The sequence below is a fragment of the Genypterus blacodes genome, unplaced genomic scaffold (assembly GCF_046128005.1).
Source record: "Genypterus blacodes isolate CSIRO-AG114 ecotype Tasmania unplaced genomic scaffold, CSIRO-AGI_Gbla_v1 ptg000044l_1, whole genome shotgun sequence".
Lineage (NCBI taxonomy): Eukaryota > Metazoa > Chordata > Actinopteri > Ophidiiformes > Ophidiidae > Genypterus > Genypterus blacodes.
In genome coordinates, this window is record NW_027466857.1 from 3,880,304 (window position 1) to 3,896,731 (window position 16,428).

At 42.7% G+C, this 16,428-nt stretch overlaps 1 protein-coding gene and 1 long non-coding RNA gene across 12 annotated transcripts in view; one reads left to right on the plus strand and one right to left on the minus strand.

Moving 5' to 3' along the window:
- Nucleotides 1–8,130: 8,130 nt before the first annotated feature.
- Nucleotides 8,131–14,084, plus strand: LOC142999374 (uncharacterized). Its single transcript, XR_012963311.1, has 3 exons — nucleotides 8,131–8,324; nucleotides 8,444–8,462; nucleotides 13,999–14,084. It is a non-coding gene; the product is annotated as an uncharacterized LOC142999374 (long non-coding RNA).
- Nucleotides 11,527–16,428, minus strand: part of rapgef2b (Rap guanine nucleotide exchange factor 2b) — an 83,510-nt gene continuing 78,608 nt past the window's right edge. For 10 of the 11 annotated variants that reach the window (XM_076148879.1, XM_076148877.1, XM_076148876.1 and 7 more), the window contains 2 exons: nucleotides 15,879–16,294; nucleotides 11,527–14,246 (listed from right to left, as the gene is read on the minus strand). In XM_076148879.1, the coding sequence (XP_076004994.1) occupies nucleotides 15,927–16,294 (368 nt within the window). In that variant the 3' untranslated portion in view covers nucleotides 11,527–14,246; nucleotides 15,879–15,926. The remainder of the gene's footprint in view (nucleotides 14,247–15,878; nucleotides 16,295–16,428) is intronic. The other variant, XM_076148878.1, reaches the window with a different exon arrangement.

Below are 16,428 nucleotides of genomic sequence, written 5' to 3' on the forward strand. Positions count from 1 at the left end.
GATCTTTAAACCAATCGGTAGAAGGCCTGCTGCTTTACAAGAATGAGGATTCGGAACAAGCCAGACGGAGGCTCCATTTCAGACTTTCTGTGTTCCTACAGACAACAACAGCAGGCAGCATAATAAATGGCACTTCTGCTGCACTTTCCTCAGTTAGCATCCATGGACGCATTGGAGTTGACGTTCATCTTTAGCAGCAGCAAACTTTTCTTCTTTCTTTGAGCTATTTGTGGCTGCTGTTCTGTCTTTGATGCAAATCATCTGCTGCTTAGATGCTCACTAAAGTGAAAAAAAATATCTATCGATGTTTTTCCCTGCTTTCTTGTTTTTTCACTTTGTGGCAATCATAGAAAATCCCTTTGGAGGTAAAAGCCTAATTACTTAGGACTTCCTGCACCTGCATGATGCAGTATTGTCTGCTTGTCTGAGTCGTTGAGATGTCTACAGAAAAGAGAACTCATACCGAGACCAAATTTTATTTTCTGTAAAAGCTTTTGTGTAATAGAGGCCCGTTTCAAAAACATGAAACTTCACAGAAAAATACATTGCATACGGAGGGATACAGATGAGATGAACATTAAAATATACTCCGCCAGCCATTTCTGTATTGGAACAAAGTCAGCAGAAAATGTGGATAAAAGTATATAAAAGAACTCAGGCAATAATGGGACATGCTGGGACAGCGTTAGAAGAACACCTAATGAAACCATAAAATATGTGCAGTATAAGAGAAAATGATGAAAGAGTGTCTGTGTAGGAAATGTATGAGGAATGAGGAAATTTATACTCTTCCACTCGGCTTACCGGTGCCTTCAGGGCTGAATCAACAAGTTCGGGGGCCCTGTGGCAAAAATCTGGCGTGGGCTCCTGTGAACACATAATCTTCACCAGCACCTTCCACTGTGGCTTCAGCCTTTAATCAAATGAGTGAGTGACAGCCTGCCTGCTTTGCATAGTAAACCTAAAACACAATCAGTGGCCCTGTACTGGAATAGAACTCGCAGGTTTGGTGTAGCATATTTATATGCTCTACACAAACATCAAATGATTCAGCATCTGTAGGGTTTTCGTGCTGTATTGACTAAGAGCTCTCAGTCTGAGGCACCTGTCATTACAGGTATTGTATTTCAGGACACGACTGGAAGTTACGAGTTAATCACATAATCTCAAACCAATTTTTGGTCCCTAAGCGGTCTGGGGCCTTGTCTTTAGTGATCTTGCCTTTGGTGGCTGTATTGTAGAGAAATGACATTTTCAAAAATGGCACATCCTTTAAAGGACATACTGTCGATATATGCATGCATACTCTGCATACAAGTTTGGATATGTGCATCACAAACATCACGTGAAAAATGTTATTCCGTTAAATGTGTCTAGAGAAGAAGAAGAAGAAGAAGAAGAACACCCCTTTATTGATCTCAGAATAGAGAAATTACCTTTTTCAGACACATGCATTTTATTGCATTACACAATACACAATGTAAACTTTGGGGTTCGGTGCCTTGCTCAAGGGCACCTCGGCAGTGTGACTAGAGTATAGGGAAGTAAACATGACATTTTTCTATATTGATTGATGATGTCAAAATGATCAAAGCCAAACTTGGTTATGATCATATTGATCAGTTTCCAAATGATTTTCAGTCCGCTCACTTTGCATGCAAATGAATGGTGTTTTTGGTAAAAGATAAACATTGGAGTCTGATTGCAGTCAAAGCAGCCGAGCACTCTTGTGTTCCACCTTGAAGTGCTGAAGCAGAGGCTGGAGGTGGTCTCTAGCTCTCAGCCCACCACAGAGAGGGTGGGAGTTCTTGCTTTAAGATGGAGTTCAGTTTAGTGCTCAACCTCCCCTCTGCTGCTGCCTCCAGGCTGTCCAGATCAAACACTGGTTTGTTTATCCTGCCTGCCTCCCCCGCCATGCTGCTGCCTCACCACCATACCACTGTACACAACAGTGACTGGAGAGAGAGAGTGAGAGGATGGGGAATGTCAATCAAAATAAACAAACAAACGTAGGACGCCGTACACAGTATTCTTTACCTAATTAACCAGTCCACTGGCTCGTAAACGTCCAAGCGTTCCTGTCTGCCAAGACACAAATAATTTCACACAAAAAAACTTGTCTTGACAGAGATACAACACAACAGCTAATTTGGTGGAATATCTATGCATATGCTGAGGTGCAGAATACAATGTTAGATGCTCAGCAGACCGTACACTCTGTACATATTGCTCCAAAATTCTTTCAGCAATCAAATCACTGAGGGCATGCAGCTCTGTGTGACCTTTCTAAACAAACTTCATCTTTTGTGCAGCGACTCAGCACTTTTGTAAATTTACGAGCATCATCTCAATTTGATAGGTGTCTGCAGTTCAGATGTGCTCTGTCACCTCTCAGCATTAATGAAGAATTATTGACCGTCTGTATGAAGAGCCTTTGAAGTATAAAATGAGTGCATAATGAGGATTTTGCTCGGAGGCAATTTGAGCTCCACCTTGGCCTGACGTGATTACATGTTAAGTATTGATTAAGCAAACCCCTTTAATTGCGTTATAGATTAAAATCAGCTTGGATAACCTGAGAATTGTTTGGGTTCAGTTGTTTTTCACAATGAGAACAATACATGTATATTAGAGGAGAAGTAAAATTGAAAGTATGCAGGTGATTCATAGTGTCAAAGTGATGTGCTGATGTCATTAAGCAGCTGTGGGTTCATATGACATTGTGACAAAAACGATGTCATTTAAACAAGCTGACTTGTTGAAGAGTTACAACATAGAGACGTTTCTGATTGATGTTAGTTTCCATTACAAACAACAGCAACATTAGGCACAATATAAGCAGTAATATCTGTTTGAAAGTAGGTCAGACAGATTTTGTATGAAGTGGTTCCTAATTTCGCTCATATAGCTGGAACATTCATTTATCCCCAGCCTGCTACATTCCACCTCAAATGGCCGAGCGAATAATGAGCTCGTAATGAAATCGTCTTCAGTGGTTTTGGTGGTTTCCGAGGAGAAGAAACAGAAATAGTAACAGAGCTAATGCCTGCTTTTATTGTAAAGAAAGAGTTGAGTATTAATATGAGGGGGTCGCTCCTGGGACGCAGAGAGAGTGGCGCTTCTGCAGAGCCCCTGGATGTGAACCTTTCTAAGCTCAGATGAACATGAAAGGAGCCGCCTGATGTTCTGATCTGTGACTTTCCCTTTTGTTCATCTTGAACTGTATCCTGGAGTGAGGAGGGTCCTGCATTTTACCCCTGGGCCTCCACTGAGTCATACCATGAAACTCTCTCTCTCTCTCTCTCTCTCTCTCTCTCTCTCTCTCTCTCTCTCACACATCTGTCCCTTGTTTGATTGTTCTCTTGTTTTGATCTGTGTTGGTAACCTTTGATTTCTATGCAGCACTTCTGAAACACATCTCATTTCACTCCAGCCACCATATCCTCAAAAATGCCTCGTCTGAAATTCAAATCAGTTATGTTCCCCATAAAAAGGCATAACTCAAGGCATCGATCAGTCTGTTTAGTTATGGTTGATCAGTTACAGTACATTTAGGTAGTTACAGGACAAAAAAAATTCAAAAACATCAGATTAGATTCTCTTCTAATTGACAAATAGCTTGTGTACAGAGTGTTGACCAACATCAGTGCCCCCCTCCCCCTCCCTCCCTCCCTCCCCCCACTGATGGCGTCCACGTCGGAGGTGAGCCGACTCATCAGAGGTCAGAAGTGATGCCAGAGCAGCTGTCTGAGGCCTTTCAAACCCTGTTGGGCCTAATAGCCAATTAGCGGTTCAGTTGGGAGGTAAATGTCAGCTCATTGTTTTGATGACTGTCACACCAGCTGGATAATACAGCATCTTAGCCCGGGGAAAGTAGCGCTTAATAGAGCAATTCAGCTACAGACATCGACCAGGCCAGGTAGATCCGGTAAATCAGGCGCCGATCACAACCTGGCTGATCTTCATTACAGGTGACTTGATAGCAGGTCTATAAAAAATCAATTGTGAAATAGTTGAGGCAAATGAATAAGTGTCGTTCAAACTTTTTTATTTAGTTGTGACCTCGTTTATCTTCCCCTCACTGCATCTCAGGCAGATCGTGTTGCTGTTAGGCCTCTTTTAGACTTAAGGTGGCACTGTAGACCAGAACTGTAAAAATGACCGTTTGTATTATCGTTTAATCTGTCCGTTTGCGCTGTGAGCATGCAGGGGCGAGGGGTTCAGAGTTCTGGCAGCTTTCTTCCCATTTTCCACATTGAGATGCATTCCGCTCCGCCTATGTATGTAGACGGGTCGGACACAACGTTTGAAACAGCTTTCACACCACGCGGGCCTGCACAGCTTCTTCCTCTCAGTCATCCACACAGCAAGACGTCAAGGAAGTTGAGTCTCAAACACTGGACTGGATGTTACTGGATAATTGGATAATTCCTTTTGCCTCAAAACATCAGCAGAGAGTTAAAGAAACACCTCTATGACACAGTTTAACATAGTGAACATCATTATTATTTGGAGATCATTGTATTGTTGAGTTGAATTCACGTATGCAGACTGTATGTAGTAGTTCGTTTACAAATTGAAACTTTTGTGACAGTTCTTCAATTGTCGCTCAGATGGAAAAAAAAACAACACATTCAAATTTTGTTCGGCTGACTTTAAACTTCCACCTGAGAGCTATGAAGAGGCCAAAAGTGAGTAGACAAGACTATTTCTCACAACATTCACAATACCTACAGAATTGCTTTACGCATACAAGCTCTCCCTAATATATACACCTTTTAGTAGACTCTCTGCACTATTTTCAAATGAAATATTCAGTATGTTGTAGGAAAGCATCCGGTGCTTTTAATGACACGATAACACACTCAGCTGGTGCAGGCCATTGAAATGGAAAGGGCGGCTTCCCCGTGCATGCCAACTAGCCTATTGTCAGTCTATATTTGTGTGTGAATCCATGGGTGGTGATTCACATTCAGAGTCGTTTGAATTGAAAGCGTCTCTAAGCGTCTCAAAGCGTGTCTCTGGGCTAGATTTACAGCTTGGATAGCGATCAAATGGGATCCTTCAGGGTGGATGCTAAAGAGCAAGAACACAGCAGGTGAACACACAAGGGAACAGTCTGTCATTTGGTTTTGTGCTTCCTACACATTTTTGCATGATGAGAAATGTTGTGTGTTTCTCATATTTAATCATTTTACTGGATGTAAAGCCTTTGTGTTGGGGTGAAATTCCTGCCCTGGCTTTAGCTGGATGGTATATGAAGAGTATTCCATTTTGTAATGCAGTGACACTTCTCTTATTAAAGTTAACTCCAGGAATGACGTTATTTTTGCTTTTAAAAGCACCTCTGCCTGCAAAACTCAAGTACCTATAAGACATTGATCTGCTCCCCCTTCAAGGTCTCCAAACCATTACAATTCATTCATTTTCCATTTTTTGCTAGACTGTGTACAAGAATCAAAGCATGCGAACATTCTGTTCTTGATTCCGACACTTTTCAATAATAATTGCACACCTTTCTCTGGCAGACAATGCCAAGAGGATGTTTACCTTCACTACGATTTCATCTGCGAGCAGCAAGAATGACAAGAGAGACGTTAGTGCGTCTGGTGACAGGAGGCTGCGGCGAGTCGGCAGAGAGCAGCGTGACACAGACTTATTTGTGTGTCTCTGAGGATCTGCTCGCAGAGTTTTTTTCTGCTGAGGAGGAAGGGATCGACAGATGGATGGATGGATGGATGAGCGTCCAATGCATCCAAATTACTTACGAGCAGAAACAGTGACATTATCATATATTAGAGGAGGAGAGAGGAAAGGCAGAGAGACGCAAAGACGCATATGGATGCAGAAAGAGACAGCGTCCTGAGAGTGATGTGCATGGTTTTGTTGTGTTTATAGGACGGCTCCTTCTCCGTTATCTAGCCACGTTTACAGGTGCTTCGTCAGAAGCAGACCTCGCTATCTGCTCGCTCATCTACCACAGTGGGGACGGGGGAGGCAGAGTGTACGGAGCAGCACTCGGGACAGAGCAGAAGGAAATGGTCCTGGAATGTTTTGAGCAGTAAACTCTGTTGGTGTTGCTTTATGGTTCCGAGCTATCAGGAGATGCAAGAACACGTATACACACTTGAGTTCACTGCCCACACCTTAACCCCAACACCACCAGGGGTCAACAGCAAACTGCTCAACCACCTTCTCTTCTCTTTTAATTTCTCGATGCTTACATGAGCAACTGTAACATGAACCGATCCCTCCCAGGATCAATAAAGTATTTTTGATTCTGGTTGTGTGGACATCTGCCCTGTATAGCTGAAACCATGAGTCATCGTTGAAGAGGCTCGTTCTCCAGCGTGCCAGTGGCCAACGAAGGTGAGCTCTTGCCCACTCACATTGATTGCGATGCCGAAACTGCAGACAAATCAAGACCCCAGGGTGAAGATAGCCAGCATGCAGATGAGCTTCACTCAGGCATTTTCTCACAGTTTGCACAGTTTTTCTTCAGTTGTGTAAACCAACTGTTTTACCTGCTCTACCTTGTGGCTGGCCATCCCGCTGGGATGTGAAGGTCATGGGTTGGCATGGTTACATATCCTCTATGGTTGTGAGCCCCGTTGGATGAACTAACAAAATCTCCAGATTGAGGCTAGAGGCAGTTTATGGTGGAGAAATGAACCCCCAAGAGAGTCTGCATGCCAATTGCACAACCTCTGACCTCTTAAAGCATCTGTGGCTTGGTGTTGGACAACAAAGAAGTCAACATTTTAGGGTGACCTTTTACTGACGCCCTTATAAGGAACACCTGTGTGGAGATGATGGCTCTTAATCAGCATCTTGATGTGCCACACCTGTGCAGGAGATGGACCCTCTTGACAAAGGAGAATCACAAGGGAACATTTGAAAGAAATGAGTAAGAAATTATTTCTTAAACAAACTAAAAATGTAATCAAAAACAAAACAAACAAAAAAACAAATAGCAACAAAAAACAAAAAATGGCTGCAAATATAAAAGTATTGCATTTATATTTTTGCTCAGTATGTTGATATACTTGAAGATGTTTGGGTTTTTCTTTCTTGTAATTATTGGAAAAAGAGTTTTTATTTTCAGAAGCTGAAAGATAAATAGAAATGAAATAGTTTGATCCCTGTTTTAGAATCAAATATGTACAAAGCTGTCCTGACTTAATTCAGACAATGACATCATCCATGTTAACTATCTGATTAGAAACTTAATGCTGATATTCCATTCTACGGGAGGCATCATTCCCATTCATGACCCATGTGGAACAGAAGTCTCCATCCAAACAAAAAGGGAGATGAAGTGTGTCCTCCCCTCCTTTGTCTCTCGCCAATCTTCACCGTGTCTCTCCACGGCAAATTGTGAGAGGAAAGAACTTCGGCGGCCGGCTGAACAGCTTTTTTTATTAATCTTTCTCTTTTCTCAATTCTTTGCCTGTGACAGCCTTTAACTGAATTGTCTGCCGGGGCCCCGTGTAGCTGTGCTCATCCAGACACAGGCCAGTGAAGGCTGTGACACCCCCACTCCCCTCAGCTGCAGTGCTGCTGCCCTCATCCAATTTACCATGAAAGGGATCCAGACAGTCCCATAATATGACCCGCAGCTGCCTCGATTGAACACGGTCGACAACTCTCGGCCGGGGTTTTTACACACATAACCAGCCAGGCTATCTACAGAGGACCACTGACTGCCTGCGAGCCCTTGATAAGACTCATTGCCCATGGACGGCGGACAGGGCACGTCGGAGGGGTATTTCATGGGGAACAGTGCCCCCTGGTGGATGTGAGGCTGCAGTGCAGGTTCTGGCCAAGTCAGCTGTTAAGGCATTATTGACCTTAGTTCTGTGGTCAGGCAGGGGATTTTGTTGTTGAACACACACTTTGCAGCAGCGTCCCGTCTGTCCTTTCACACAGCAGCGGAGCTTGAGGTTTACTCTTGTTTTGGTTCCACATAAACCCCTATGTCGTTTACTGTTATCTTCCAAACGCAGGCGACAGCAGAGGAAGTATTTTCCTTCAGATACTTTATCATAATGAAAACATTACTTGTCAGTGTTTGGGCTAAACCTCCACGTGTTTGTAGGGGGAAATTTATGGTTATTTGAATGTCACATTTTCTCTTGCAGCAGTTTCTTCGCCGCGGCGCCACGTCGCATGAATAATGAGAATTCAACGCTAAACCAGCTCATTATAATCAAGTCCCAGGACTCCGGCAGTGGCAAGGCAGCAACAACATTGGGAGCAGTCTCCTGTTAAATGAAACCGGCTCTCCTGATAAATGAAATTAGTTTGGACAAAACTGCAGCGGGGTGAGTTGGATGACAAAAACAGCCACATTAATACACTATGAATTTGCATTTGTATCCTATTTACCATAAATTAAACATATTTTGTTATTTTTCTTCTACTTTTACTCTTTTCTGTACAGTATTAACACAATAACACAGGTACGTGCTCTTTAGGTCAGTCTGAGCTCTGAAGTGCCAACAGCTCACTCTCCCTTGCTCTCTTCACTGTTTTAGTTTTCTTCCTTTTCTTTTGTCTTTTTGTTTCTTCTGTACATATAATTGTTATATTGATTGTAATGCCAGAGGATGTCTTCAATAAAAAGGTAGGTAAGGTAGGAAAACACGTTTGAAAAGTCTCAACACCCTGAATGATTGAATATGATGCGTAGAGACAAACGACAAAGCAGGTAATGTCTGGAAAGAAATAGTTTATGTGCAGCTAGTGGGTAAAGAAACAGTAAGTGACTTTGTTTTAAACAGACAGTTTGAGCAAAACACTGAAACTTGCCTCACTCTTCCTGAGGGGAGCAGCTGTAGTGTTGTGATGAACATTGATAGCAGAACATTGGACATTGGTGTTGAGTTTATAATTCACAGAGACTGTTCCAGTACAGATTCATCCCTTTCTGCGAGAGTTCTGTTTCTGTTCCCACACACACACACACACCATAGCTTTGGACTTCCGGTCGTGGTACCTTGTGCAGGTGTGTTTTGTTTCCGGTTGCTGTATTTGTTGAGTTACTGTAAGTTTGACTAACAAACGATGGGTTAACTCTAGCTCTTCAACCCCAGAGACAACTCTTTGTGTTTGTGTCGCACAAACCCCACAGTGTCAGTGTTAACCTGCTGTGTCATGATGTAAATACTGCTGCAGAGGGTTTACCTCTCGATGCAGAGATGCAGAAGTAAATAAGTTATTGTTAATGTTTGAAAAATGTCGGTTGGAGCGCAGAAATACTTGTTTGGATCGTCTTTGCAAGAGGATTTTAACATTCATGAGCTGCAGCTTCAATGCTAAAGTACACGCGTCTGCAAAATCCTAATATGGGCTTGTGTGTGTTTGTGTGTGTGTGTGTGTGTCAAAGAGAAGCGAAATGGAAAACAAACTAGTATTTTAATTTTACAGAGCTGGAAGCTTGTGTGTGTGTGTGTGTGTGTGTGTGTCTGTGTGTATGTGTGTGTGTGTGAAGGCAGTTCTTCATTTCCTGTAGTAGCAGGTGTGTGTCATTTTTAGGAGAGGGTGACAAATTGTGGCCCGTGGCTCAGTGATGGAGGAAGCAAGGGCACCTAAGCTGCATTATTCATGAGGTGAGGATGTTATGGTGGTGATATGGAGTCGACTGTCATAACCGAGCTGCTGACAGCGGTGTCACACTCTACCACTGTTTCCTCATTTAAACCCCTAAAGCCGGGCACAGCATTAATGTAACACTAAGTTTCAGTAAGTATGATCGGAACTTTCATTGCAAAGTTTGTTGGTAGAGGAAACTGATTTAGTAGTGTTGTGTTCAAGATCATTTCTATGTTTTACAATGAACATGTTGTAGAATCTGTCTACCGTTCACTCTTTTTGAGTTTTCCTTTTGAAATGACAAACAAGCCGTATTTTTCTTGTTAAATTTAAATCAAAATGACAACAAACTGGAAAACGGTCTGGGTTATTCTGGTTTTGTAATTTGTTTTCTTTTTTTGGTTTGGTAAACGTTATGTACAAAGAAGATAAAGAATTGGCAGGAAATTGACAAAGAAGGACAAGATTACGAAATACCATTCAATAGGAGATTCGTCTCGGCAGAAAGCAGACATTTATTAACGCCTCTTACCTGCAACTACGACATTAGCAAGTCTCGCTGATTTGCAGCTTCGTCATACGGATTATTCCTGATAGCGGGGTTTCGATTTTGTTGAGCACACAAGGCCGAGTTCAGTTGAGCTTCTTGTGTTGTATAGACCCAAAGTCATACTTTTCACACGCACACTTGAGCCAATCAACAAAGAATACAATGGGCCTCGAACTTGCCGTCACCAACCATCAGCTTCACTCCCTGAGCTTTGAATGTTTGCCGACATTTTCTTTGGTCCTCATGCTCACCTGTCTACAGATGGCCTCTTGTTAAAAAAAAAAAAAAAATCTTTAAGGTGGGAAGGCACCATAAAATTCCAAATTATTTCATTTTACCCTCACTTTCCTGTGGGTGAGAGACATTGACAGAGGCATAGGAGAGCGAAAGTTAAAATGTTGACTCTATTTACAATTAGACTGATTGAAGTTATATTGCTCCTCACAATGAAATCAATGTTTTCATTTGTTAGAATCTAAATTTGATTAGTTAGTATTTGATAATCTGTTGTTTATCAAGTTTTGTTCAATCTGAATCCAGACCGTTTTCCAGTTTATTTCGATTTCAGCTTGACAAGAGAGAAACCAAATAACGGCTGATTACTTGTGTTTGTAGAACCAAAAACACTGCATATGTTGCATCATGGGAGCGGTTCAGATTTTGGTTATACTTACAGAACAGTGCACCCTTGTGGCATAAAAGTAAAATTACAACCAGATAGCTGAATTCTTATGCCAAGTAGCGCATTTTAGGTCCATTTAAAAGATATAGAGTAGAACGTCTGTGCAGTGGAGAGAATCTGGTTATAAAACAATTTTGTCAACCTAAACTCTACTTGCTGTCACTCAAAAAAGATAATCTAGCACAGACAGTTATGTTGCTTTAGGCTTTGTTGTTTTGGTTTAGAATTACAATTCTTTCTCAAATGTATTGGGAGGTCTGGCTTATGTTTTATTCACACAGAATTGATCCTTGTCAGACCCATTAAAAGCCATTCTTGGTAGTTTAGATCACTCAAAATAAGACAGTTAATCATTTTGGTAATACTTCAGTTTTCTGTCTTCTGTCTGTTGTGAGAAAAAGAATTCTAACAACCAAACAGCGTGGCCAAGTGCTGAATAATATATTCATATGAATAGAACATGAGAGTTGGGACTGTTCTAATGGCCCCGGATAACAAACAATACTGTACACAACAAATGAAAGAAAGTAGAGACGAGGAGGTGTGTGTGTGCCTTAACCCCCCACACACTGCTGTGAGATATGGAAGTATAAAAGCTTCACGTCTCAAGTTGCTTTCATGATTTGTGCGCACATAGAAGGTAAACAATCACACTTTAGACAGAAAGATGTGAAATTGAAGTGAAATAAATGAATGTAGATTCTTTATGCAGTATTTATTGATTCCCAGCTTCATATAAACTGGATGTTGAGGCATAAACATAGTACATTTGAACAAAAATATAACCAATATTTACAATTATTGTATTAAAAATACAAAAACAACTGATACATACTCCACCAATTGTCTTTTTAAAAGACATACAGGCCAAAGTAGTACAAGAAAGAATGAAGAAAAAAAGGTCATCACCAGCTAAATGTACATTTCTCACTGACATCACACATCAAACAGGGTAGCAGTTCTACCTACTACACTTATCTTTACGCTTGTACATGTTTGTGCAACTTTTTGTTTTTTGAAATAGTACTCGGGGCGCTAATATGCACATTATCTTCAGAGTTGAATGAAAGTTAATGATGCATGTCACCACTGTATTACAAACGGGTTTTTATCAACAATCTATCTGCAGCCATTACAAAACATTACAATAACAAAAACCCAGGAAATGATTAGTGTGTAGTCACAGAACACAGTGGGAAACACTGCACTCATTCATCGCTTTTCTCAGTCTCTCGTTTCCAAGACTGATCAATGTGATCAGTGCGACTCAGTGATAGAAGAAGAAGAAGAAGAAGAAGAAGAAGAAAAAAAAAAAAGAGTCAAATGTGACATTTTCCACAATATTAATCTGATTGGCAGCCTTACAAAAAAAAACAAACATTCTTTTTTGTGTCAACTTCCCCACCGGAGTCAAAGAAAAAAAAAAAAAACGTTCTTCAGTCAGTTCCATTGATGGCAAGATACGATGAGCTGATGTCTGTAACAGGTGAGAAGAGTTTGTATTTGACATGAAGACAAATCTAGTTGCACAACATCTGATAGAGAAGTGATCTACTACACTGCGCCACCTTGTGGATGTTACCGTCTCAAACCACATTGCAAAAACACAAAAGAACACACCCATGTTAAACCTCAAAAATCAGGGGGAACGACTGGACTAAGGCATATCACTCTGCTATTGCTCGATTCAAGTCTTCTTGAAACAAGACGATTTGTGATGGGAACAGCCATGCATCAACGGTGTGCAGTCAAGGCATTCTAAGGCGCTTTAGACATTCCCTAAATGTTCCGTTTGGAAATGAGGCCAAATCTCAAATAGCAGATACGTTTTCATTTGTTTGGAGGTTTTTTGAGACTGACCCTTCACACGATGGCAGCTCTGACTTGAGGCTGTGGGAAACTGTTAAATGCTGTAAGTGTCAAACGTGTCGCACAATGAGCCGCTCTGTTTCCGTGATCCCTTTGTAACTAAACGATACCAAAGGGATCTCAGGCAACAGATTGAAACCAGATTTCCACGGCGCTCGCTCTCGCTCGTTGTGGTTTCGGAAACTGTTTGCGTTTTTATTGATCACGTTAAGATGGATTCAAATATTTGCTGCCAGATAGTAGAATTTCATTTGGGCAAAGAGGGGAAAATTTACATGAGGATTGAACTTTCTCTCCTGCAGCTGCACATAGTGATTTAGTTTGAAAGACATGAGTATTATTTACATAAAAACAAGTATACGATTGATGCACTGTAGAGACCCAACATGACAGAATCCTACAATCACCTGTGCTTCTTTGATATTACCTATAGTTCACTAAAGGACAGGATGCTCTCGCTTTATGTTTGATACAACGGCCAAAGCGCCCGGGTAGGATGACGATAAAGAGAGGAACTCATACCCTGGTGTCCAGGCCAAACCTCCAGAAATGTCTAGGATTGTGCTGAAAGTGCTACTTTAGAAATGAATTGTATTTGTGTACTAATACATACTGTGTGTGTGTGTGTGTGTGTGTGTGTGTGTGTGTGTGTGTGTGTGTGTGTGTGTGTGTGTGTGTGTGTGTGTGTGTGTGTGTGTGTGTGTGTGTGTGTGTGTGTGTGTGTGGAAGGACACACTGTGCAGTTTGGCTCTCCCTACTGGACCCTTCCGCGCTTTGATATGAACCAACGGTAGATCATCTTTCACATGTGAGACGTGAGATAATACTGGATTTGTAGTTAAAACACTCAACAACAGATGGGTTGTTGTAGTCCGGCCCCCCCAGAGTGCAATCAGTCACTTGTTACACCCCCAGCCCCCCCTCCCCAAAAAGAAATCTAGTGGGCAGTTGAGAAGTAAAGAGTCAAGTCAGCCATTGTCTCTGTGTCTTTGAACAATAGTCTGTTTTGTTCCTGTTTGTATTCAGAACGTAGAAAATGAGAAAGTGCAGATGAAGCTCAACACGTCGTCATGATGCTGCTGTGGTCTTAGGGTTCTGGGATGAGGCGGGTCAGTCTGAAGGAGCACTGCCCCGTTACTAACAGCAACAGCAATGTGATTTCATGTGTGTGTGTGTGTGTGTGTGTGTGTTGCCGCCATGGGCTGGGTCGACCCCCAGCGCAAAGTCTTTGTAGTCTTTTTTCCAAAGTGCCAGGCATTTTGTCATCGTCTTTGACCTTCTCTCCATCTCCTCTTCTTCACAGTATTTTTTGCATGCAGGGTCATTCAACCCCCCATGATGCTTTAAGGCAGGGGAGGGAGACGAGCAGAGGGATCCACCAATCAGGAGGGAGAGCCAGGTGGAGGAGGCAGGCACGTACGTAACTGTCGATGAGTCTCTTGATCTGTCTTGTCTCTGTAATCCTGTCCCCTCCTGAGTGAAGGGGGGGCTTCAAGTTACTGCAAAAGGACATCCTGTCCGTCTCTCAGACCGCTGACACCTGTTCATCATCTGTGAAGAGACAAAGGACAAAAGGAATCAGTGCTTCCATCAATACTTCTATTCATATCCAACAAGGAGGTAACAGAAGCCTCCTCAGCCACTTCACTTCCTTCAGCACTTCACTTATTCTGATCAACTTGCAGAGACTTGAAACCTGACAGTGGCGGTGGACATTTTTGGTTTTACACTCGCAGTCAGGATCTTTATCAAGTACATCAGTGAGTACTCCTACATGCACTCAATAGTATTTGCCTTTAATGAAAGAATGAAAATGTGTTTAAGCAGCATCTCCCTTCAAGCATGCATGATGTGTTTGCCTGCCACTGCACTGCCGTCTGAAAGAAGCCTCAGCTATGCAGATTGATTCTTCTGTCTATGGTGTGCTGAGATGAAATGAGTCAGCAAAGTCTAGCAACACAAACTGAGAACGACTCGAATCCATATAGACTAAGATGTAGCAGCCAATGAGGTTTGAACAGGCGTTGAGTTTGTTGTCTTGTATGAGAGAAGCGTCAAGAACAGAACTTCTTTGGTAAGTTTAGTTTGATGACCCAAAAACAACAGGGACTCATTCACCATTCTTCAGTTTGTCTTCCTCACATTTGGCATTTTGAAAGCTACATTGTTGCTCCTCAGAACATAAATATCATTAGAATATTTAAAGAAATCCTCACTTACTCAGATTGAATACTTTTAGACACCTACACACACTGTGGTCCTTCTGTGCAATACTGACACACCTACATGTAAGAGATGATACAGACAGACCTGCAAACTCAAGGGCAGAGGAAGGGTTTTCAAGGTACGAAGACAAACTGTCACACTACAGGTTGGTCGCTCCAAACCTGGTGATGCGTTAAACACTAATGCGCTTATACTACTGTTTTCCGATTGTCGCAGAAAATGGACGGTTCATTGGGAAAATAAATGTCTGTGCTTATTTGGTCTATCAAGTACTTGAAAGTGTCAAACCTGGCAGCCACTGAATTGAGGACTCCAGGTCTCGCTACTTCAGAAACTCAAGTATTCCCAATTGTTGTACCCAAAAGAATTCACATCCGAAACTTCAGATATTCCCGATTTAGGCAAATGTCTATTTGACTTTGAAAATGGCTAAATTGGACAGAGTTTGCAGGTCAGTCCACAATGAATCCAGCGCTACACTAGGAAAGTCAGGCGCGTGCCAGTGCAGGAGAATGGAGGTGCATGTAGTCAAGCATTGAGTAGCTGTGCATGGATGAGAGGTTCCTACAGGTGCTGGGCCTGCTGATGAAGGCCACGGGACACAAGTTTGTGAGAGAGAGAGAGGAGAGGGATGTCTGGAGGTGAGTGTCCAGGCCAATCAGAATGATTCATGCATGATGACACTGGTGGGGGTCAAAGGTGAGGGTTCTACTCCAGTTCAGCAATTCTCAAATCATCACTGAGAAGTAGTAAATGTCTAAATTTAGTTTTATGATTTCTAACATTGACAGAGAATTGCTGTGTTGGAGTGGGACCGGTCCTGTTTGTGCTGGAGTGTGTGTGTGTGTGTGTGTGTGTGTGAAGGAATGGTCAGTCTCAGTCCAAGTGTGTTTTTCTGTTGACATGCAGGTTGACTGGAGTGTGGGGGAGGGGGCGACCTGATGAAGTAGTCTTTACCTGCCTTGGGGAGAGGGGCCCTGCCTGTTAACCCCTGCACACACACTCTCATGGTCTGGGAGTCTCGGGTGTATGCTGTGCCACTGCCTTTGGCTTCCTCAGAGCGACTAGATTGGAAGACAAGGACTCACCCTCCTCTTCCTCCTCGGGCTCTTGTTCTTCAGTCGGGGAGCAAGTGCGGTGGAGGCCGCCCGAGCGCTGTTTGCCCCCCTGGAGAGAGTCGGGCGACTGCGTGACCATGCGCGAGCGCTGCAGGGCCGTGGTGTAGTCTGGCGGCCGGCGGCCCGTGTGGCTTATCACAGACGTGGGAGCCGGTGGCCCCCCCGGGTGCTGTCCGTCAGACAGGTCAGAGATGGTCAGAGCGGTGTAGCCGGGTGGGGTGGGCGGAGGTTCACGGAAACGGCCCTCCTTCCGTGCTGTGGGTAAAAGGCAGATATGACCGTTACACAGAGAGCAGGCAGATGATGATGAAGACATTTCATTCATTGTTGAATTTCTGACTTAATAGATATTCTGCCGTTCAAGCTCACTTTTTGACTCCGTTGTCACT